General features: G+C 47.6%; 1 protein-coding gene and 1 long non-coding RNA gene across 5 annotated transcripts; one reads left to right on the forward strand and one right to left on the reverse strand.

The window, feature by feature from the left end:
• The first annotated feature begins 1077 nt into the window (after positions 1-1077).
• Positions 1078-3127, forward strand: Mc3r (melanocortin 3 receptor). The gene has a single exon (XM_034496176.2). It carries the CDS (start codon positions 1490-1492, stop codon positions 2459-2461), a length of 972 nt encoding a protein of 323 aa, XP_034352067.1. The 5' UTR covers positions 1078-1489; the 3' UTR covers positions 2462-3127.
• Positions 3128-7870: 4743 nt separating this feature from the next.
• LOC143441531 (uncharacterized) lies at positions 7871-21648 on the reverse strand. Of its 4 annotated transcripts, XR_013109051.1 has the most exons (6): positions 21372-21648; positions 18295-18440; positions 16676-16937; positions 11995-12034; positions 8634-8844; positions 7871-8175 (listed from the first exon to the last, which is right to left on the reverse strand). It is a non-coding gene; the product is annotated as an uncharacterized LOC143441531 (long non-coding RNA). The 4 variants fall into 4 exon arrangements; XR_013109050.1 differs by lacking the exon at positions 11995-12034; XR_013109049.1 differs by lacking the exons at positions 8634-8844; positions 11995-12034.
• Positions 21649-22887: the final 1239 nt, after the last annotated feature.

Below are 22887 nucleotides of genomic sequence, written 5' to 3' on the forward strand. Positions count from 1 at the left end.
GAATTGATCTGCTAATTTGTTACATTTCCAAAGGTTTCACGTGGCAGTTGATAACCACAGGATACCACATCACACACAGAACGGCTATTATATGGTCTAAATATAGTCAAAGATAGGCTGGGAGATGTGGTTCGGTTGATAGAGTCCCTACCTAGCACACAAGAAGCCCTGGGTTCAATCCCCAGCACCATAGAAGCAAGGCGTGGTGGTATGTGCCTGCAATCCCTCTGCAGTCAAGACACAAGGCAGAAGGATCAGAAGTTTAGACTTATCCTTAGCTTCATAGTGCCAGCCTGGTATAGGTGAGACCCTGTCTGCAGAAAATAAAATAGCCCAGGATAGTTTGGCCATGAACCTGCGCATTCCAATTCCCCACAAACAGGAAACCTCTGCTCACACGAGCCTACATTGCTGTCAGGTCCAGATGTTGCTGTAATTTAGAAAGCAGCCTCCAGAAATCATACCCTGACCAATCAAGAGCCATCAGCATTGAAGTCAAACACTCTCCTCCCATAGCAAAATGGTTGAGATTCCCTGAAGGGCCAGGCGCAGTTGGCGTACTTTAGTAATGAAGTATTTATAAATGAAGGCATGCATTTATTTGTGTCTTAGACAGATGAAATTGCACATCTAATGAACTATTAGTTCAGGTTTAGTTTTTGTATGTTCTTGGAAATAAAAATTGCTGTATCTCGTGACTGTGTTACTTGCTTCACTATGGGATTCCAGAGCGACACCTGCAATATTGTCAACGTGTGTGCAATTCTCTGATTTCTTTTCTTCCATCCCAGACTGTTTGGCGGGGTGCAGGGGCTGGGCCATCATCTCCTACTTCCTTCTGTATCTGTATTCCTTACACCCGGTGCATACTTGACCCATACCGACCCACAAACAGCGGAACGAATGCTGACCTCTCTTTACCAGGCAGATCCGAACTACTCCTGCAGGAGCGCAGGTGAGCAGTCCGGTCTGCAGGGGGCGCCATTCTGCTTCCTCAACTCCCCCGTGGAACCCAGAGCCCCGACCTGCTGTCAGTCAGACAGTGCCAGCTGCTCAGTGGTCATTTTGCTGCACTGGAGATGAAGTAGGAGTTCCGATGCATAAAACCCCGAGTTGCTCTCCCTTCTCACATCTAGCGTCAAGTCCCCACAACCTCTGCCTCGCTATGAGTAGAGCTGTAACTGTAGCAACGGGTGGGGAGGAGAGGAGACCGGAGAGAGAGGGTCAGAGCGACAGGGGATGAGGCAGGCTGATCAGAGTCTGCACTGATTGTTGGAGACGCAAAGGAAAGTTCTTTCTTCTCTCTCTCTCTCTCTCTCTCTCTCTCTCTCTCTCTCTCTCTCTCTCTCTCTCTCTCTCTCTCTCTGAAGAAACTAAAGTCTAGGCTGGACAGCATCCACAGGAGAAGCACCTACAAGGAGAATTTTTTTCCAGCAGCTTGCTCGGGACTCTGCAGGAGCCGCAGCTGGGACTGGCCCCACTGTTAACCATGAACTCTTCCTGCTGCCTGTCCTCGGCTTCTCCTATGCTGCCTAATCTCTCACAGCACCCTGCAGCCCCTCCTGCCAGCAACAGGAGCGGCAGTGGGTTCTGCGAGCAGGTCTTCATCAAGCCTGAGGTCTTCCTGGCGCTGGGCATCGTCAGCCTAATAGAAAACATCCTGGTGATCCTGGCTGTGGTCAGGAATGGCAACCTGCACTCTCCCATGTACTTTTTCCTGTGCAGCCTGGCTGCAGCCGACATGCTGGTGAGCCTGTCCAACTCCCTGGAGACCATCATGATCGCTCTTATCAGCAGCGACTCCCTGACCCTGGAGGACCAGTTCATCCAGCACATGGACAACATCTTCGACTCTATGATCTGCATCTCCCTGGTGGCCTCCATCTGCAACCTCCTGGCCATCGCCGTGGACAGGTACGTCACCATCTTCTACGCGCTTCGTTACCACAGCATCATGACAGTGAGAAAAGCCCTCACCTTGATTGTGGTCATCTGGGTCTGCTGCGGCATCTGCGGCGTAATGTTCATTGTCTACTCCGAGAGCAAGATGGTCATCGTGTGTCTCATCACCATGTTCTTCGCCATGGTGCTCCTCATGGGCACCCTGTACATCCACATGTTCCTCTTCGCCAGGCTGCACGTCCAGCGCATCGCAGCGCTACCCCCTGCAGACGGGGTAGCCCCACAGCAGCACTCGTGCATGAAGGGGGCTGTCACCATCACCATCCTGCTGGGGGTTTTTATCTTCTGCTGGGCGCCTTTCTTCCTCCACCTGGTCCTCATCATCACCTGCCCCACCAACCCCTACTGCATCTGCTACACGGCCCATTTCAACACCTACCTGGTTCTCATCATGTGCAACTCCGTCATTGACCCCCTCATCTACGCCTTCCGCAGCCTGGAGCTGCGCAACACGTTCAAGGAGATCCTCTGTGGCTGCAACAGCCTGAACTTGGGTTAGGATGCCTGTGGAGATGTTCCGAATCCAGCCAAGAGACAAAGACAATACTCAGACGAGGCGTAAAGGGTGTTAGGAGTTGGAACTCTGCTTGGCGTCATCTGTAAGCTGGTGACCCTTTGCAGAGGGGACATGGCATAGAATGGGCCGTCTGTGATGATCTGTGTGTGGGTAAGTCAGAGTCTGATCTACCACATAGCCTGGAAGAATCAGGCAAGGCAGCCCCCAGTGTCACCTGTGTCCATTGCTAGGCACCCAGGGCTTGTGGCTCCTGCCTGCTCATTAGTTTTGTACCAGTAACTCTGTGCTTCAAGCCAACCAGATCAGAGGGCTCTTGTGAACAGAAAAAGAAAAAAAAAAAAATGCTTGGACCTCCGGCAAGCAGCCCGGCTCGCAGCGGTCACCTCCAGCTGCTGCTGCCAGCTGCCGGCTCCGTGGAGAGCTTTGTACATATTCTGTGGGAGATGGAGTGAAACTGTGCAAACGATGTCATGTTCGCTGCTCTCTTCCAGGACCCGCATCCGTGCCAGCCTCCCTGAACCCCTGCATGGAGACATGACCCCCTTCTCTCTGTGCCGCTGTCATGGTTGTTATTGTTGTTGGGGTTTTGTTCATTAAATCTAAGCTTCAAAACCTAGTGTGTTAAGATTCTCTAGTCAGTGAGAGGTCCGAGGGTCCTGGCCATTTCAAGGTAGATGTTACTCTTTAAAGAACAAAACAAACAAACAAAAACCCAGGGTCTACTGTTGCTTCTCTGCCTTTCAAATGCGAGGAACCGGCAGGCAGGAAGGTGTGTTTCACTAGAAACTGCTCTCCTGTGGTTGGTGATTGTTTGAGCAGCTGGACTGCTCCTCTCCTTACCCCTGCTCCTGGTTAAGTGCGCGTCTATCAAGTGATTATTTTAACGTCGTTTATGAGAGAGTCTGTCTTGGTTGTTGCTTCTTTTGCTAGATGTGGTGTTAAAGTCAAACGACCCTGTCAGCAACACCTGTACCTTGTCAAGTAGAGCAGTCACTTCCACCACCGCAGGGCAAGATTTACAGGCTTCCTGTCTAACAGCACTGTGTGCTGCGGGCAGCTGCCAGATCCCTTCCTGACCTAGACAGCTTCAGCTAATGCCATCTCCCTTGGTCCGTGTTCTCCTGCTTTTGAATACATGAGGTGGGAGGACCGTGCTTGAATTTCCCCTGCTAACATAACAGCAAACATCATTTGTTTCTTGCTTTAATGGTGATTCTTGGGGACAATAAAGGCTTTGGTTCCTGTGACCTCGAAACACTTGTGAGGTTGTGGTGCTCCCTCCCTCCCCTCCCCGAGGTTATTGTGTGCCTCTCACATATAGACACAGCACAGGGTCCATGCAAATGGTATTAAAAGAGTGTTGAGGGCTGGAGAGATGGACTGGTGGTTAAGCGCGTTGGCTGATCTTGGCAGAAGGCTGGGATTCCATTCCCAGGACCCACATCGGGGCTCACAACCATTTGTAACCTCAGTTCCAGGCCTGACATTCTTTTCTGGCCTCTGAGGGTACGGCATACATGTGGTGCACAGACGTCCATTCAGACAAAGGACCCACAGACATAAAATAAAAATAAATAAACCTTAAAAAGTGATACGGGTAAGAAAGCAGTGTGTTACTAATGCACTGGGGTTTTTTTGTTTGTTTGGGGTTTTTTGTTTGTTTGTTTGTTTGTTTTGGTCAAAGCGCTCCGTTTAGTTTCCCAAATTACCAGGCTTCTGGCTCCTCAGCTACTGCCCGTCCTCGTGGTTTCAATTTAAACACTAAATAAAGAGAATTGTGGGTGGCTACTCGGGAAGCAAGTACAGAAAACGAAAAATCACAGCAACAGGATCATCTGCAGGAATCACAATGACCTTGCTCTGAGAAAGCAAGAGAGACATCACTTTTCCTGGTTTTGTATTGTCACATTGTCTCCTCTTTGCCTGTCAGCAGATCTGTAAGTGGTGTCACTTTGAATGTGAGCACATGCAGTCCCAGGGGCCTGAAGGACTGTGAGGACCCCCAGAGAGCCCGGAGTGGTGTGTCCTGTGTCCTGATGCTGACATATTTTAGCACCAACATGTTGCTATCAACAGATTTCCACAGTCAAACTGGATCCACTCCTTCCTGTGAGCATCAGGTCCCAGGGGTTCATTCAGACAAGAGCACCACCCAGCTTCTTTCTAAGGTGTACCCTCTGCCTCTGTAGGTCTGAGTGGGATCCTGGAATAAGATTTCGCTGTGTCTGACTCTCCCCCTGGGATTTAGCTGCTGCTCAGAGGACCTCATTTTTAGTAGAGTGGGCACAGAAGACTTTCAAACAAGCCTGGAGCAAGTCTTCAGAGCACTGGCCTGCTCCAGGAACTGAGAAAGAGCCTTATGACCCTTGCAACATCCTACAAGACAGATACTGTGGCTAGCTACATGCTACAGATGTCTGAAATCAGGTTAGGGAGATTTCCAGGGGGAACTCAGCTGATGGCTGCACATAGGGAGATTCTACCCCAAGCTGTGCAGCCCTTGTTCCCTCTCATAGTTACAGGGTGTAGCATCATGGTGAGAGAGCTACTGTGGCCCGAGGACTCTGAGGTAGCTGGCCACGTGTGTCAGGAAGCAAAGAACAGCCAGGAATTGAGGCTGGGCTTCCAAATCACTTCCTCCAGCAGGGCCTTACTTTGAGACAACCTTCCAAATGAACACCACTCACTGAGGGTCAAGCATTGAAACCTATGAGCTATGGGAGGCGTTTCACATTCAGCTCTCTCACCATGATGCTACACCCTGTAACTATGAGGCAAAGTAACAGCCTCTCTGTTAAATTGCCATTTGTCGGGTATTTGGCCACAGTGATGAGGAGAGTGATACATGGGCTTCAGTACCCTCCTCACAGAAGCTGGGGGTGGTTGAACCGCCTCTGAGTGACATCAGAGGTGTGCGCTCCCATGTTAGAAGACTCCCATGCATGTTCCCACCACGTTCTGGAAGCTTGATGGGTTTCCAGAAAGAAGTTAGGACAAAGAGGCACAACTAATTACTTAGTGTAATTTTCCAAAAGTGTGTGTGGCCCTGGGGAGCACAAATGTGGGTCCGAGTCTACTCAAGCTCTCCCCAACTCGCTTCCCTCGGGAAGACAACCTTGGACATCTCCTTCTACAGTTCATCTCAGATCTTTGTGAGGGAGCCCATGGGATGCTGAGACTCAGGTAGGAAGAGGTATCATCTCCCTCCATCAAAAGCACTGGCCCATGACAGGGCTCGGCTATCCTGCTGCCTGGACCAAGGGAGGTGGCATCTCTCTGACTCTGTGTCTCTCAATATCTCCCTTTCTCTGTCTCTTTCAGTCTCTGTCTCTATCTCTCTCTCAGTCTCTGTCTCTCTGTATCTCTCTCTCTCTCTCTCTGTGTGTGTGTGTGTGTGTGTGTGTGTGTGTGTGTCTACCTCCCCCACTTCCTTTCTCTTTCTCCTCAACAAAAGGCAACAAAAGCCCTTCACTTCAGGAAATCAAAGTATACCATGATATACAATTTTCCATTGTATCTTAGTAAAATCAATTCTCCCTCAGAACCAGGAGACTTAGGAGGGTTGATCTCAAGCGTATTGTTCCCCCTCCTTGCTCCAAATCTGCCGTGCCCCAGCCCTTTGCTGCTAATGTTTCCTCTGTCTGAACTCTCCTCCCGAGATCTACTATGATTAGGTTGTCATGGACCCGCCATTTCTACCTCATGGCTGCATCCGTTCCCAGCCTCCCTGTCTGCAGCTGCACCCATTCCCATCCGCCTCATCTCACCACACCCCTTCTTGCTGGTGTACCCACATTGCTGTTCATTTGCTCTCCCCAAGTGTCTTCCATGAGGAAACAAGGTGTGGTGGATAAAACTAGTCAACTAAGAAACGGTCACTGAACAAGCGAGTAATTGATGCTCAAGGCAAGCATTGCTGTGCACAGCCTCAATCCCAGCACTGGGGAGGCAGAAGCAGGCAGGTCTCTGAATTCCAGGTTAGTCTGATCCATATAGTGAGACCCTGTCTCAAGAAAGCAAAGTACATTTCCAAATTCAACCGAGAGACTACAATCTACCGGACGGCCTCATGTTTGGGTGAGTATATTAGTTATCTCTGCTCACCAGACAGCCAGTCTAGCCAACTGGCATGTTACAAACTAAAGTGAGAGACTCTATCTCAAGAAACAAGTGGAAAGTAACTGAAGGGGACAGCCAAGCTTGGCCACTAGCCTACAAACACACACACACACATGCACACACATGCACGCGCGCGCACACACACACGCACACAGGCATGCACGCACATGCACATGCACACATACACACACACACACACATGCACGAACGCACACATATGCACACACACGCATGCACGCACATGTACATCTACCCCTGGGAGAGGCCATTCTCAACAGGTCTAGCCTTATGATTGGCATCCTTCTGTTGACCTGGTCAGTCTTTGGAGCAGCTTCAGGGAGCTTTGGCACTGAATCCCAGCAGAGTTTCTCAGTCTCAGCAACACAGACATCAATCTGAAGCCATATCCTTCTCTGCAGCCAGGCATCCTAAGCATTTACCTGCATACATGCAGACACACTCACTATGCACAAATGCAGACACACTCACTATGTACACGTGCAAACATACTATGTACATGTGCAAACATACTATGCACACATGCATACACTATGCACACATGCAGACACACTGTGCAATGCAGATACACTGTGCAAACTGCAAACACACTCACTATGCACACATGCAGACACAGTCACTATGCACATGTGCAGACACACTCACCATGCACACATGCAGACACACACACTGTGCACACATCCAGACACACTCACTATGCACAGGCAACAAAAATGAGTGTGCAAAGCTCTGTGTAGTAGCTGATACACAGTGCAAAGCAGGTGTTCCGTCCTCTATCTTATATTGATTGTGAGCAACGCTGTGGACACCTCCCCGAAGGCCAGGATCTCTCAAAAGAGAACACCAACCTTCAGCTCACTGACCAAACACCAAGAGACATTGCCAAGCAGGAGGCCAGCAGCTACTAACCATGTTATGTTTTATCATTAACTCCTGTATCTGTCATAGAAGGAGGTGGGTGAGCTGTGTTCTGTGTCTTGACTTAGGCTCACAAAGCGATCTCAGTGGTGTTCATTTATTACTTATTGATCAGGACAAGGCCTCACCATATAACCTTGGCTGGTTACAGCCTACTCTGTGCTTTGTGCTGGCCCCAAACACTTGGAGATCTGTCTGTCTGCCTCTGCTGGAATTAAAGGTGCAGACCCCCACGACCTGCTTTATAATTATTACATATTTATTTATTCATTGGGGTGAGGTGTTCCAAGCCCCTCCGAGTTCCCTTCACCCTCGAAAGAGACACGTGAGGCAGTGTTCGGGTGGTTACTACAACGAGGCTTTATTCTTGTATCAGCAGAAGCGGAAGACCCCAAGCCTGGGAAAGGCACTGCTATATGTACCCTAGAGTGGCGTGTTCACTTCTGATTGGCTGTTCACTCATTACCCATATTACGCCCCGGGATGGACAGTGACTTTGGCGCGCTTTTGCCTTTTGCACCTGCGCAGTTAGTTGTTTACTTGTGGGAGCATAGGATGCCCGCGCCATCTTGTAATGGCAAATGTTGTCACGCTCACCGCGGCTCCTAACAGTGAGGCTTGATTGCATGTGAAGCTGAGACCTGGAGAAAGAACAAGGAGAGGTAAGGAGACATGAGGAGGGGAAGGGCCCCCTCGCTTCACAGTGTGGCTGAAGTGTCTTGACAGAATAACAAAAATAAAAAAGTTACTGTATTCATTGACTGTCTAGAGACAATGTTCTTTTAAACTGTGTGTGTGTTGAGTGTGTGTGTGTTGAGTGTGTGTGTGTGTGTGTGTGTGTGTGTGTGTGTGCATAAATGCTTGCATGGCACATGTATGGAGGCCAGAGAACAACCTGTGGGAGAGGAGTCAGTTCTTTCCTCCTACTTTGTGGGTCCAGGGATTTGAACTCAAATCAGCAGGCTTGGCAGCAAGCCTCTTTCCTCAGTAAGCCATCTCAACAGCCCCTTTTGTGCCCTTTTCATGGAAGAGTAGTAAACACAGCCAAGGTTTGCTGATGTTTCTTCTCTGCAGTGCTGTGCCCTGGGTCACTTCGCACCGTGACGATTTCTCCATGCTGCCAGTTGAACGTGGGTGGAGGATGAGGTTGGCATTGCAAGCTGCTTGGGCTGCTGTGAATTCTCCACACATCATCCCACTACCAGCTCCGTGTTCTGAGCACTGTGGAGCATGGGGTCTAGACCCCGCTGGGTTCCCCGCTCTGCTTTTTCCTCTTGTGTGTTACACTGGGTCTCTGGCATGGCTATGTCCTAGAAGGGTTGCCACAAGAAAATACAAGAGCAGTGTCACAGATGGTCCTTAGGGACAAGGACCCCAGGAGTGTCTCTGAAGGACTCCATTTATCAGGTAAGAGGCTGTTTGTCCCAGCCCTAAATAACAAGAATGTAGAGTAACAGAACATTGGGAACTAGGATTCAAGAAAAATGGGGACCAGACCCAACTCTGGGCCTGTATGATGTTGTTGGTTTTGATCAACTGTTTTGTCATTGACATCTATTTCAGAAATGGCAGAACCAGATGTGGCTTTCAACCCTCATCTTTATCCCTTGCTGACTCAGGGAACACAGACACCACACCACTGCCTGCGCCCCCTACACCAGCCCCAAGGTGCCTGCCTGAGCTATACCTAATTCACCAGTGCCTTCAAACTCTTGTCCAACGTGGTTATGCCTTTGGCCCCAGGCAGCACAGGAACCTCAAATAACTATGCTGAGCAGGCCAAAACGAAAGAAGCACTGTGAGTCTGACACCAGCCTGGGCTACAGAGTAAGACTCAAAAAAAAAAAAAAAATGAAAACCAAACAAGCAAAACCAGAGAGGCTCTTCCTGCTGGGCCACTGGCTATGGAGTCCTAGACGCCCAGGTGGTGGGGATGAGCCTCTTTTGTCTGAGGATGCAGACAGCATCCATCATCCAGGAAGACACAGAAGGGAGAAGAGAAACTCCTGTTCCTAGCATTTGAGCACCAGGATCCAGCTGTGCCTGCAGTTAGCTTCATTCAGACACCTTATGTTAGCACGCTCGCTAGTCAGTGCTGCTCACTTGTCGTCAGCAGAGTCCTGACACTTAGAGACAAGCTATATTATTTTGTTCAGAGGCCACAATCATGGAGGGGAGTATGGGAGGACCCAGACGTAGAGAGAGCAAGCGTCCGTGGGTGAGAAGACTGAGGCCTCCGACCACAGCGAGGCACTGCAGCTTGTTTTGCTTGTGGGGTTTATGCATTCGCAGGATGGATTCCCTATGAATGAACTTCCACAGTAGATGATGTGGCTTGTGGTCTGCCCCCTCTTACACCACAAGTAAAAGGAAACCGAGCGCCAGCAGCACGCGTTCTCGCACAAACCCTGAGTCCGTTCAGTGTGAGCTCCACTCTCTCTCCCTTACATGTCTCTTTTCCCTCTCCTTTGTCCCTGCTTAAATCTATGTTTAACAAAAAAAAAAAAAAAAAAAAAAAAAAAAAACACTTTTCTTAGGGCTGGAGAGACGGCTTAGCTGGTAAGAGCACTTGCTGCTCTTGCAGGACTTCAGGACCCTGTCAGGCAGCTCACAACGGCCTGTATAACCCTAGCGCCCCCTTCTGGCCTTCTTGGGCACCTACAGAGCGCGTGCGAGAGCGCATGAGAGAGAGAGAGAGAGAGAGAGAGAGAGAGAGAGAGAGAGAGAGAGAGAGAGAGAGAGAGAGAGAATCTTTTTGTTTTAAGCCTTTTCTTCATAAGCTTTCAATACCGACTCCTCCATAGGAATTCTTTTCTGGGCATCTAAGTGAAGAATTCCAGTTTCACATGAACGCTGGTCTCTTAAGGAGACCCAGGAGTGCCACAGGCAACAGTGTGGGTCGGTTAGCTTCAGCTGAGATGAGATGAGTTCTCACAACTTATCTTTGCCATGAGCCCATAAGGTGATTTCTGAGGTAAACTAACTAGCTCTGCCGGCTGGTTGAAACCATCTGCCAAATCAGGCATCTCTACAAGCCCAGCAGATGGGATGCTGAATTATGAGGAGTTCTGTAGGCGCAGGGATAGCCTAAGCTACAGAATACGACCCTGTCAAATCGGTCAACCATATGACAGAATCACTGTTAAACATAGGTTGTAAGGCAGTGTCTACGTGGTCTAACCATAAACAAAGTGCGTAATCTCTATTTGTGATGTTCTCAGAAAATTCCAGATTTATAGCTAAGAAAAAAAGGGAGGTTCAGGTCAAAGGTCACACACACTCTGGCCTCTAGCATGGTTCAGTACTATTTCAACATACTTATTTGAGGTAGAGCATGGTGGTTCACACCTGTAATCTCAGCGCTTGGGAGGCAGTGGAAGGCAGATTACTAAAACGTCAAGGCCAGCCTAGGCTAGACTGAGACCTTGTCTCATAAAAACAAACAAAAGGGCCGAGGGATGTAACTCAGATAGACAACTTGCATAGCTTGGACAAGCCCTGGCTGATTCCCCAGCACCAAATGAAAAAAAAAAATTAAAAGGCAAAATACACAGAGACCTTTTTACTTACTGTATGAGACGAAAATACATCCTCGGAATCACCACAAGCTTTTCCAGTACCACACCCTAAACTTTGGTGACCCCAGGATTTCTGGAAGGATTTGATCCCTGGAGTCTTGGATATGATGGTGTGTGCTTATAATCACAGTGTTGCATAGGTGGGAACAGGTGGATCCTCATGTTTGCTGGGCAGCTGGCCTGGCCTGTGGTGAATTCCTCTGACCCCCACATGTAAGTGTGTGGGGGCACAAGTGCATGCAAACTCTCTTTCTCTCTCTCTCTCTCTCTCTCTCTCTCTCTCTCTCTCTCTCTCTCACACACACACACACACACACATATGCACTCTCTCTCTCTCTCTCTCTCTCTCTCTCACACACACACACACACACACACACACACTGTTACCATATTACTCTCAGTGCATGCCCCTTAGGCCTTCTCAGACATGAATGAAGGCTGGAACCCGTGGGACCTTGCCAAAATGAAGACGCTGATCCATGGGACTGGGCCAGGCCTGTCATTCTGCATTTCTAACAAGTGCTGGCTTAGCAATGAGACCCTAGGCTGGGACACCATCCTGGGCCAAGCAAGGCCTCCCTTGTCAGGGATGTGAGAGCAAGATGGGACAATTTCTCACAGCTGAAAATCAATCATAGCAAGTGAAGGTGGCTTCCTTGCAAAGCAAAATGTATTGACAGGGTATCTCAAAGCCAAAGGCGATGTCTCGGGAAATCCAAAAGATCATGATTAAATGAAATTGTTTCGAGCTGTCCTTCTTGGGAAATTGTCTTCATGATCATCCCCCCAACTCTCGGGAGCGTCTGTCTATGTGGTAGCAGCTTGTCTGAGGTAAAATGAAGCAAATGAGTTACCAGCACTCCAGACGTGCATGTGACTCACCAGCACAGCTCCTCTGTGGAGTCATTTATTCTAGATGACTCTGTCAGTTAAAAAAAAAAAAAAAAAAAAAAATCAGAAAACCCCAGAAACGGTAAAACCAAACCAGCAGGAAGACAAAGGCAAGACCAGAAAGAAAATTCTAGGAAAGTGAAGCAGCCCTTCCTATGAGAAGTCACGCCCACAATCCACTTAGTAAACACCCCACCTGGCCGGGAAAGCAAGTTCAAGGTCACCCTCAACCACATACCAAGGTTAAGGGCAGTCTGGGCTCTATGAGACCCTTTATATATTAAAAAAAATACTAGCAAATTGTGTGGTACTTTCTAAACCCAATAAGAAATATGAGCTCACACCACATGCTGAGGAACAAGAGACAGCACATAGCATTCATTTTTTTACTTCAATCAAATTCTGACAGCGTAGGTTTACTTGAGACTGAGCCAAGAGCCTTCCAGTTGGAAAGAGGAATTCTTTACACCCTCTGTATCTAAGGCCTGATGCTATGTCATCCAATGCTGCCTCTGGATCCCAAGATGACTTTCTCCCCTTTGGCTTCTTCCTTACACTTGGGTAATGGTGGATGAGACTTGTTCCTCTGACAATTGCTCCTGCCCACTCAATCTCATGCACCCACTCCCACCTGCTCCTCCCACATGGTGCTCATGGGTTTGAATGTTCGGTTTCCAGCTGGTAGCTCTCCTCTTCACTTCTCTTCTCTTCCCCCTCTCCCCTCTCTCCCTCCCTTTCCCTCTCCCTCTCCCTCACTCCTGGTCCACACAGATGAGAACTAAAGTGAAGTGTTATGTTCCCACTGCCCCAGCTGGAGCTACTCCTCCTACTGTCCCTTCCCTGCCGTGGTAGACTGTTCCCTCAGAGTGTGACACAGAACAAACTCCTCCTCAAGTTGCTCCTTGCCTAGAATTTAGTCCAGCAAGAAAAAAGGTGAGTGATGGAGTAACCTAGGCCACTGGACTCTGTCAGCACACTGGCCTCAGCAGAAAACCAGAGACCCTACCCCAAACGTCCCTATCCCAGGCCTTATAGAAACAGCCAAATAGAAAGCACGCTTCAGGACAGTTAGCCTGCATCAACTACCGCTCTCAGAACCAATCGCTGTGACTGGCGTGTTCTCTGAGTCCTGGGTAAACATGAAACAGGAGAGCAAGAGAGGAAACCTGCAGGAGACAACCAGTGATGCTTTCAAAATAAAGTGAGCATCAGAACACAGCTCACATTTCTCTCATCTTAAATTCTCTTCCAAAAACGCTTCCCACGTGGCTGTTTTCACACAAACCACCCACCCGTTCTTTCAAGCTGCTGGCTTCCTTCACTTTCTCTAAAAAATCACCTACAATTCCTAGATAGCGAACAAATGCATCCATTTTATTTATCTTGTATTTTTTTTAAAGATTTATTTATTTTATATGTGAGTACACTGTAGCTGTCTTCAGACACACCAGAAGAGGGCATCGGATCCCATTACAGATGGTTGTGAGCCACCATGTGGTTGCTGGGAATTGAACTCGGGACCTCTAGATCAGTCAGTGCTCTTAACCGCTGGGCCATCTCTACAGCCCTTGTAAATTTTTTTAAGCAAAGAGAATTCTGATTTACTAAAGAAAAGCAAAGAAGGACTACGGAGATTTAGGAGGCTCCAAGGTTGAACAGCCCAGAAATCCATTCCAAAAGACTGAATGATCTTTACAAGATTCTATGCAAAGCCACAAACAGTGCTTGGCTGTGGGTTTCCTGACCCTTTGGGACATTGAAGGGCTTGCACAAGCTCATTTGCAAAATGGCTCCTTTCTCCTTCTCAGGCTATTCCTTGGTTTCACACTACAGAGAAAAGCCTCGGCCAGCTCTCTTCAGAACGGTTAAGTGGATATCATCACAGACCCTAAAAATACAAGTTAACAGTATCTAACATCTTAAAACAGTCTGATACCATTTTTTAAAAAAAGTCTCTCCATCTTACCAAAGATCACACCCATCTTGAAACTCTCTTCCCACACTACTCAGTCAGGACGATGCGTGTGAATTAGCATGTTCCTAATATTCGGGCCATGTTCTAGCAGACACCTTCATGGTTATAAGAACCAAAAAGTGAAAAAACAGTTGTCTGCTGACTAGCGTAGGAAGAGAACAAAATTTGCAAATCCTTGAGTGGAATTTTATTTAACTAGAAAAGAAAAACAAGACAAACAAAAAAGCTTAACTAGTGCAATGAGACCAAGTTTCCTCCACCTTATCTTAACTGGAGCCATCTTTGATTTAAACCAGCACTTCCTTTTTTACCTGTGGGAAAGCACCCAACTCTGTTCTACAAACTTGGGGGTCAAATGCCCCAGCTAACTGCATGCGTTTGGCTTCTGTTAAACTGCTCGCTTGCTTTATTTCCGGACAACTCCCAACCAGGGTGTTTGTAGCTTTTCTGTGTTCTTTGCTTTCAAACGCTTCCTGTGAAATGTATTCAAGGCTGCTCTGTGAGAAGTTTTTCTCTCCAGACAGTGTTCAGTCACAATTCAGACTTAGGTCATGCTAAGTGGGCTTTGGGTTTCTACCTGACAACACTAGAAGTTGGGAAGACAGTTCAATGGTTAAGAGTACATACTGCTAGTGTAAAGGACTCGAGTTCAGTACCCATGTCTGGCAGCTCACAGCCCCCTGTAACTCCAGCTGCAGGGCATCTGATACTCTCTTCTGGCCTCCAAGGGTGTATGCTTCCACATGAACATATACATAATGTTTTAAATAAAATGAGATTTAAAAAATAAATAAATAAATTTCCAATGGATGAACCTAAAACACAATACACTAAGTGATTCCCTTCCTTGGGAGTTTCTAGAAAAAAGTGGTACCCATACTAAGTAGGTCAGTGGGTCAGTGGCTGCCTAAGCCTGGGTTGGACTATGGTCAATGATAAGCAGACGAAAGGGACCTTTTGAGGTGATGAAAATGTCCTAAAAACTGGATGTGGATATGGTAGCCTAACTCAATAAAGTTATTAAAGATTATTTGCTTATACACTTAAAATTCGTGGATCTTACAGTAATAGACATCAATCACATTGCTTACAAATAGACGAGAAACAAAATTACATACTTGCTGTCCCAGGATGCAGCAGTTCCTGCCTCACTTCCTCAAACCACTAGGAAGCCCAGGGTGTCTCAGACACTGCAGCACTAGATAAGGAAGGAGGCTTCGATTCTGTACAGGCCCATCTGCAAGGGCCCACCACTGTAACAACAGCAAACCCTTATCAAAACGGCCCAGCCCCACATGGCATCACGGGCCAGGCTGTATAAACTTAGCCATATAGCAGCATTCCAGGGTCCAGACCACAGCTAAGCCTCCCTTTCGGTGACTTATTACCACAAATTCCATCTACTTCCGGTTCAGGGGGCTACAGGTGTAATTCAGTGGTAAAGCATTTGGTTAGCATACATGAAGGCCTGGGTTCACTCTGCAGGACAAGAGGAGGAAGTACACCTCTCTCTCTCTCTCTCTCTCTCTCTCTCTCTCTCTCTCTCTCTCTCTGTGTGTGTGTGTGTGTGTGTGTGTGTGTGTGTGTGTCTGTCTGTCTGTCTGTCTGTGTGTCTGTGTGTGTGTAACCTGTGTTTCTATGCTAGAACTAGTCCCAGGGTGTACATCATTGGCCCCCTCTGTAAGTTGCCAGATTTTAAAAAAAGGTTAACTCTAAATTTCAGACAAACAATCTTTAATTTTCCTGCATAAGCATGTCCCTAACTTACACAGGACATATTTACATTAAAATGCACATGCAGGCCAAAGGACAGTCTTATGGGGTTGCTTTTCTCCTTCCACCTTTACCAAGATCTGGAGATCAAACCCAGTTAGTCAGGCTTGCATAGTCCTGTATTCTAAAAGCTAGAAAAGCCTTGGGAGACCCAGTAAAAATCCTCTTACCCTCCGCACACTACCATGGAGTGCCCCCTTACCACACACTGATAGCCTAAAAGAAACTTCAGAGAAGAAGAAATGCCTTTGTGGATTTTTTTTTCTTATTTTGCTAGAAAAAATAAGTTTTTCTTTTTTCAATGTACCCTTTGTTCAAAAAGTGCCATTGGTAGTGTGATTCACAACACCTGCCTATCTATGTGCTGGGCTTTGTGTGGCATTACATGTAGTTCCAACAACGGGCTTACAAAGGCAGATTTAATCTTCCTGTTCGCCAAAGAAAGACAAGGCTCAGAAGGTCAATGAACCTCTCAGGACTAGGTGTGTGGTTCTTTGTCAAAGCTCTCAGGGCATGGTAGGTGTGTTCTAACAGGATACTCTAGGAAGATATATTACATATAAGATACAATGTGTATGGTATATTTTATATATAGGACACATTGTACATAGAATATATTGTGTAAGGGTGTTTGTGTGTATGTGTGTGGCACATAGTGTGTGAGATTTATCATATAGGACATACATCAGGCATATCATATATAAGATGTGTTATATATAGGGTATATTATGTGTAGGACATAGTACATTCTATATTATAAGGAAGCATTTGTACTCCATAGTGTAGGAAGGAATCAGTACATATGCATTATGAGTACCTCAACAAACCCACACTGCTAATGTGTGGGTTCTGAGTTAACTCTCCAACACAGGTAACACCTGGCAGAACACAGGACTGACACCAGCAGATACTAAGCAAACTCACCATCCCTGAGAGTATCCTATCCGGCTGTATGGAGAGACAATGATGAGGGAGATGCACAGGAGATGGAGAGGTGGGAGGATAAGGCTAGCCTGCTAACCAGTGAGGCAGGACCGAGCTCAGGAAGGGCGGGGCTCCAGAAGGGCGGAGTTCCCGACGGGCAGATCTCCGGGAGGGCGGAACTTCGGAAGGGCGGAGCCTCAGAAGGGCGGAGCTCCTAAGGAACCGAGCACTTTTGTCTCCTCCTCTTTGAATAACCGACTGGCTAAAAAGTTGAAATATAAAGGAATCTTCTATGGTGTGAGCCTGTTGACTTCCCAGACACTGGACCAATAAACAAAACACAATTAAACGACTCAGTTCTTGTCTCTGCCCATTGGAATCGGTGGAAATGGAGGAACCTTGATGTTCTGGTTACAATGCTATGGTGAGGCCAGGATGGTGACACACTGCTGACACGGAGAGAAATTATACCTGCCGAGGCCTTAGTGGGCACCAAGCACAAGTCCACATCTTTAAAAGCACTAACTTACTTGATTCTGTTCTTACTTAAATCTTTTTCCCCTCCCAAAGGTAGAAAGTGTCTAATATGTCCTTTTACAGATAGGAAAACCGAAGCACCGAACGGCTAAGTATCCGTGCCCAAAACAAGCAACCAGTCGGTACGATACCCTTAAAGACCATGGATTTTAAAAGTCATCCATGGATCTATTGTAACCTGTACTGTTGTTTTCAATAGGTTTATTTCCTCCACTGTAAAATGAGGACAATTATACCCTACATCTACTTAAACGCTTCCAGCATGTCACTGTGAAAGCAAAATAAACTCAGTTCCCATCAACAGCTTCCCCCAGAGCCCAGCACGATGAAGATGCCCAATAAATAATAAGATGATTCATAAAGAGCTGTTCCCTGTGCAGCAACCCCAACCGACCAGGCAGTGTTCTAGGGGTAAAGGAACCAGCCGTTTTCTCATTGGACTTAAAGCTTGTACACAGGTGGGCACACACATCTAGTGCTATAAACCTGGCCTGCAGCTGAGGGGATCAGAGACCCCGGTGGAGAAGTTACTGATGATGTTTTGCTAGATAGATATAATATGCCTTAGAAGGAAATGAAGTGGGGAAGAGAGAGGGAGGAGAGAGGGAGGGGAGGGAGGAGGGAGGGAAGGAGAGAGTGAGGAAGAAAGGAAAGAAGGAAGGAAGGGAGGGAGGGAGGGAGGGAGGGAGGGAGGGAGGGAGGGAGGGAGTGACCAAGTGGGAGGTATATAAGAGGCCAACCACTGGCTCTTGGCTTCGTCTCTGTAAAAACTGTAGAATAAAACTGCATGCATTCCACGGTCCAAAACCCAAGAGCTGGGTTTAGAGAACACCAGGCTCCATTTCAGTTAAACCCCCAAAGTGCTTAGTCAAGAAGACTGAGCTAAGTCAGAGCCTCCAGTGGCTTGTATTGTAACAGGACCGAAAAGAGAGCCTGCCCATCTTGTTCTTACCTCAGGGTCCCCCCCCCCCCCCCGTCCTCGTGTTTCCATACACGCCGTAAAATAACTCCAAGGAAGTAGCAAACCTCCTCACTACTGATTTCAGCTCTGGGATGGCAAATTGTTTGGAGCTAAATCTTACCATTTGGTAATAACTTAATGCAGGTTCTCCCATGCAGGTGTGCGTGCTTCGGCGGGTGCATTAGGAAATAGCCAAGCTATTCTACATGGTTTGTACTGTGGAGGTGCGGGATAAATGGGCTCCATCTTCTGGCAGCCTTGATGCGTCTGAAAGAGGGAGCAGAGTTATTACTTTTATGTAAAAACAGTCACGTCCTCAGATTACACTCAGCACACACTAACTCGGGCCATGGCGCCCAGGCCCCATCCCTGAGACCAGAAGCACCTTTGCTCTATTTAGGTGGCTCAGTTAATGATAGGGTAGTCCAATCCACCCTCAAGACTTCATGTCCACCCAGAACGTTTTGTATCCATAAGAGCCTTTAAAGGTGTAATTATGTTTAAACGCTCAAAAGGAATCCACTCCTTATAAGAAACATCCTTGGTATAACACAGTGAGAGACATAGTGTCCCTCAGAAAGAGGCCAGATAAACAGAGGGCACAGGTGGCAGCAGCACAGTGGCGAGCCAAGCACTGACAACCACAGCAGAGGCCAGAACCTCTATTTCGGATTTCTGCCTCCTGCTTTAAGCCATTTGACTGTGGGAATTTGTCCCCCAGGAAATCAATACAGGTGACTTAGAAGGAGAATGTGTGTCATGCTGAGAGTAGCCAGGGGAGAGTGGGAGATGGACAGGAAGAGCTGGAGGACAAGACCGGAAGTAGAAGGAAGGGAAGGGAAACTTCAGTGGTTAATATGGACTGTCAAAGTGATTGGATACATAAATCATGTGGAAGAAAAACCCCTGGCCACACCTACAGGGGACTGTCTAGATTGGGTTAGTTGAAGTAGGAAGTTCTACTGTCTTCGTGGCAACATTTAATGGACTGAGATCCTGGACTGAATAAAGGGGAGGAAGTGAGCTGGTACCAGCATTCCATGTCCCCCCTCATTCCAGGTACAGTGTCACCAGCTGCCTCCTAGCTGTGACCACCATGGCCTCTGTGCCAGGGTGGACTGTGTCCCTCAAAAGGGTGAGCTAGAATAAACCCTTCCTTCCTTCCTTTGTTTTGTCAGGCACTTCATACACAACAAGAGACATGACGAAGACAGCACCCAACCCAGCAGCTCTACACACATGTACCCCACTGAGGAACCAGAACCTTCTCCCACAGTAGCAGGGACCAGGGGTTCCCACTGGAACATTGAAGACATGTGTGACTCCATCTCAGGAGACTTGGATGGACGGTTCGGCTTTCACTCTCACATTTCTTTAGTCTGCCTCTCAACAACACGGAAACCGTCCTTGCGATATCAATGCTGAGTCTGGGACTCAGAAAGGCAGTTAATCAGGTCCACACACCTGAAGCACACAAAGCTGAGATGCATAGGGCTGGGCTGGAAGCCCGAGCAGTTTCTACCATGGCGCAGACATAAGACAAAGGGACCCTGTTCTTCATCTTAGAAAGCAAACTCTTAGCTGGGTAGGATGGCTCATGCCTGAAATTCCGGCACTTGGAGGAAGGAGGCAGGAGGATCATTGCCAATCCAAGGCTAGCCTGAGCTACCTAGTCAGTTCCAAAGCAGCATGAACTAAAGTTAAACACTTCAGTGGCTAACATTGTCAACCTGAAAGATTCTACAATCACCAAGGAAATACGCCTAAAGGCTGGTCTATAAGGAATTTTCCAGATTAGGTTGAATGGAGTGTGAAGATCCACCCTAACCTTGGGCAGCACCATTCCATGGGCTGAGGACCCAATCTGAATACAAAAGGATAAAAGGAGTGATGTGTCAGTGTACATCCCACTGTGCCCCCGGCCCCACCCCACGCCCCAACTATAAACGCACTATGGCGAACTGCCTTGTCTTCCTGCCGCTGTGACTTCCCTGTGCTGATGGACTGTGTCCCCTCAAAGCATAAGACCTCCCAACTCAATTTTCATCAGGCATTTTTGTCGTGGTAATAAGGAAAGCAGACCCTGTCTCAGAAAACCCTAAAAAGAAAACCTCCAGAACAGAGCTAGAGAGAGGGGTCTGTGGTTAAAAGCACTTGCTGCTCTTGCAGAGGGTGTGGCTTCATTTCCCAAAGCGCACATGGCAGCTCACAACCATCCATCATTCCAGTTCCAAGGTGGATAATGCCCTCTTCCGCCCTCCAAGGGCACCAGCCATGCACATAGCACACGTTCATCCATGTAGACAAACCACTCATACACACAAGAGCATCCTGTCAACAGTTAATAAGCAAACAAATGGCCAGACATGGTGATGCACACCTTTAATCCCAGCACAGAGGAGGCATAGGGTAAGCAAATCTCTATTTTAGACCAGCCTGGACTATATAGTCAGTTGCAAGCCAGCCAGGGCAACCTAAGAGTCTATCTCAAATAAAATGAATAAATTGAAAGTTTAAACCACTTTAGAAAGAAAAACTGGCTTGTATTTTAAGAAGAACCAGCCTTCAAAATCTGATGTTTGCCTGATATCCAGAGTCTGATGAGAGAGACACGCCCTTTTAATGGGAAAGCTCAAACCGCCGCATTTGCCCGCCTCAGTACTTCTATGATTTGATAATGACCTGATGCTCACTACACCAAAAATTTTAATTTAATTTAATGGAACAAGAGGTGACTGTTGATGCCTGGAAGAAAATATTAATAATTATATGCTCTCTAAAATGAAAGGTCAGACTGTCCCACACTGGGAGAATTGTCACACGAGTCATTAACCATTTAAAACGGCGAGTTCTGCCTTCCATGGTTTGACTGACTTAAACCCTTTGTGTTCTGGTACGTTCCCCTTCTGAGTTCTGAATTCTTTGCAAAGAGAACAAACCTGCACTTGTTAGCTACACTCCCCGATGGGCGGTCCTGCCAGAACAGAAGACCAAGTTGGAGGCATTCTGTCCTTTGTCAACTGCTATCTGAAGCTTCTGTCACCCTGTCAAATGCCAATGACACCCCACCTATGCCAGTCATATTGATCCTAGAGAGTCAGTGCTCCTCCAGGGTCCTCTTGTATTTTATAGCAGGCAATTTCCCTGAGATCTCATTGTGCACATCCTCGGTTTGGAATTTACCCTGAAATCCCTTACCGAAATCCTTCCTTCCTCAGCAGCAACTAGGCCAACATGCATATACGAGGGTTACAATGTGCTTCCTTTTCTGCAAAGTAGAAGTTCATCTTCAAATTTGCAGCAATCCTCCTGCGTGCTGGGCTTCCAGGGAGTGAGACACCGTGCCTTGATTTCTTCAGCGTTGAAGATGAATTCTTTCTGTGTTTGTGCTTACACACATGAACGGGTGTGCACATGTCACAGGGGCCAGAGATCCTCATCTAGTGTTTTCCTCAATTGCTTCTGTTGCCTTACGGCTGCCAACTCTGCTAGGCTCCGCCCAACAGCTACCTAGCAACAGTTTGCGTCATCGCTGGCCACCTGTGCCTCCGCGAGCCAGAGGCAGAGGCAAAAGCTTTTAAGAGGACTGCTCTCTACCCGAGGCCCCCTCTTCTTTCACTCTCTTTCTCTGTCCCCCATGTGTTCCCAGACGGCCTCTCTCTCTTTCTGTCCTTCCCCCACTTTCTCTGCCTCTACCCCTTCCAGGTCCCTGATCCCATCTTCCTCAATAAATCTTTATACTAGGCCTACTGCACAGCGTGATTGATTCCTCAGGGGGACAACTGACGAGATACCCCTGTCACCGCCACTGCCACCACATTGTACCGCACTATACCACTGATTTACAGTTCATAAGAGCTTCCCCGCCTTATTTTTGAGACAAGATTTTCATCGAACCTGCTACACTTATGCCGGCCAGCAAAGAACCCAGGATCAATCGATCAATCGATTGATCAGTTGATCTATCTATCTATCTACCTACCTACCTATCTCAATCTCCCTCCCTACTCCCCCCTCCCCTTCTATCTCTCTCTCCTCCCTCTCTCCCACCTGTGCTTGACCTTAAATGGGTTCTGGGGCGTCTACTCCAATCGTCCCGTTTGTACGGCAGGTGCTTTTGTGTTTGAGTCAGCTCCTCAGCTGAGATCTGAGGAACCGCCGCGGGACAGGAAGGTGAGACTATGTAAGGTCCCATCTGTTTCTGTATTTCACCTGCTGGGGTGAAAACATACCCACTCACCTGCGTGGCACTAAGAACAAGCAAAGCAAAGCCCTGTCCTAGGGATGTCTCCAGTATCAACTAGGAATAGATAGTAAATGTGAATTATTCCTGTCAAAAACCATACTGTGTTTAGAACAAAGAATTCAAATCTCTTTACACGTCCCCCAACCTTCTAAGACTTTTATGCAAACATTCTACCTCACCTCCAACCTGGCTAAATCTTTGTTTATATAAAGACTCACTGCTATATTCCCAGATTTTGATGGCTAGCACTGTGAACCTTTTCTCCTTAGAGAGGTTTCTCCTTTCCCCATCCCCCACCCCCACCCCCCCACCCCCACCCCACCCCCGTTTCCTACATACCAATTCTTTTCAGACTAGCCAACTAACAAGGCAGTGGGTCTGATCTCAGCCAATGGGGAAAAGACACAGTCAGCGCCTGAGTTAGAATGAAGCTCAAATGTATTCTGTGTGTGTGTGCTCTTCCACAGA

This window comes from Arvicanthis niloticus, chromosome 2 (genome assembly GCF_011762505.2).
Source record: "Arvicanthis niloticus isolate mArvNil1 chromosome 2, mArvNil1.pat.X, whole genome shotgun sequence".
Classification (NCBI taxonomy): Eukaryota; Metazoa; Chordata; class Mammalia; order Rodentia; family Muridae; genus Arvicanthis; species Arvicanthis niloticus.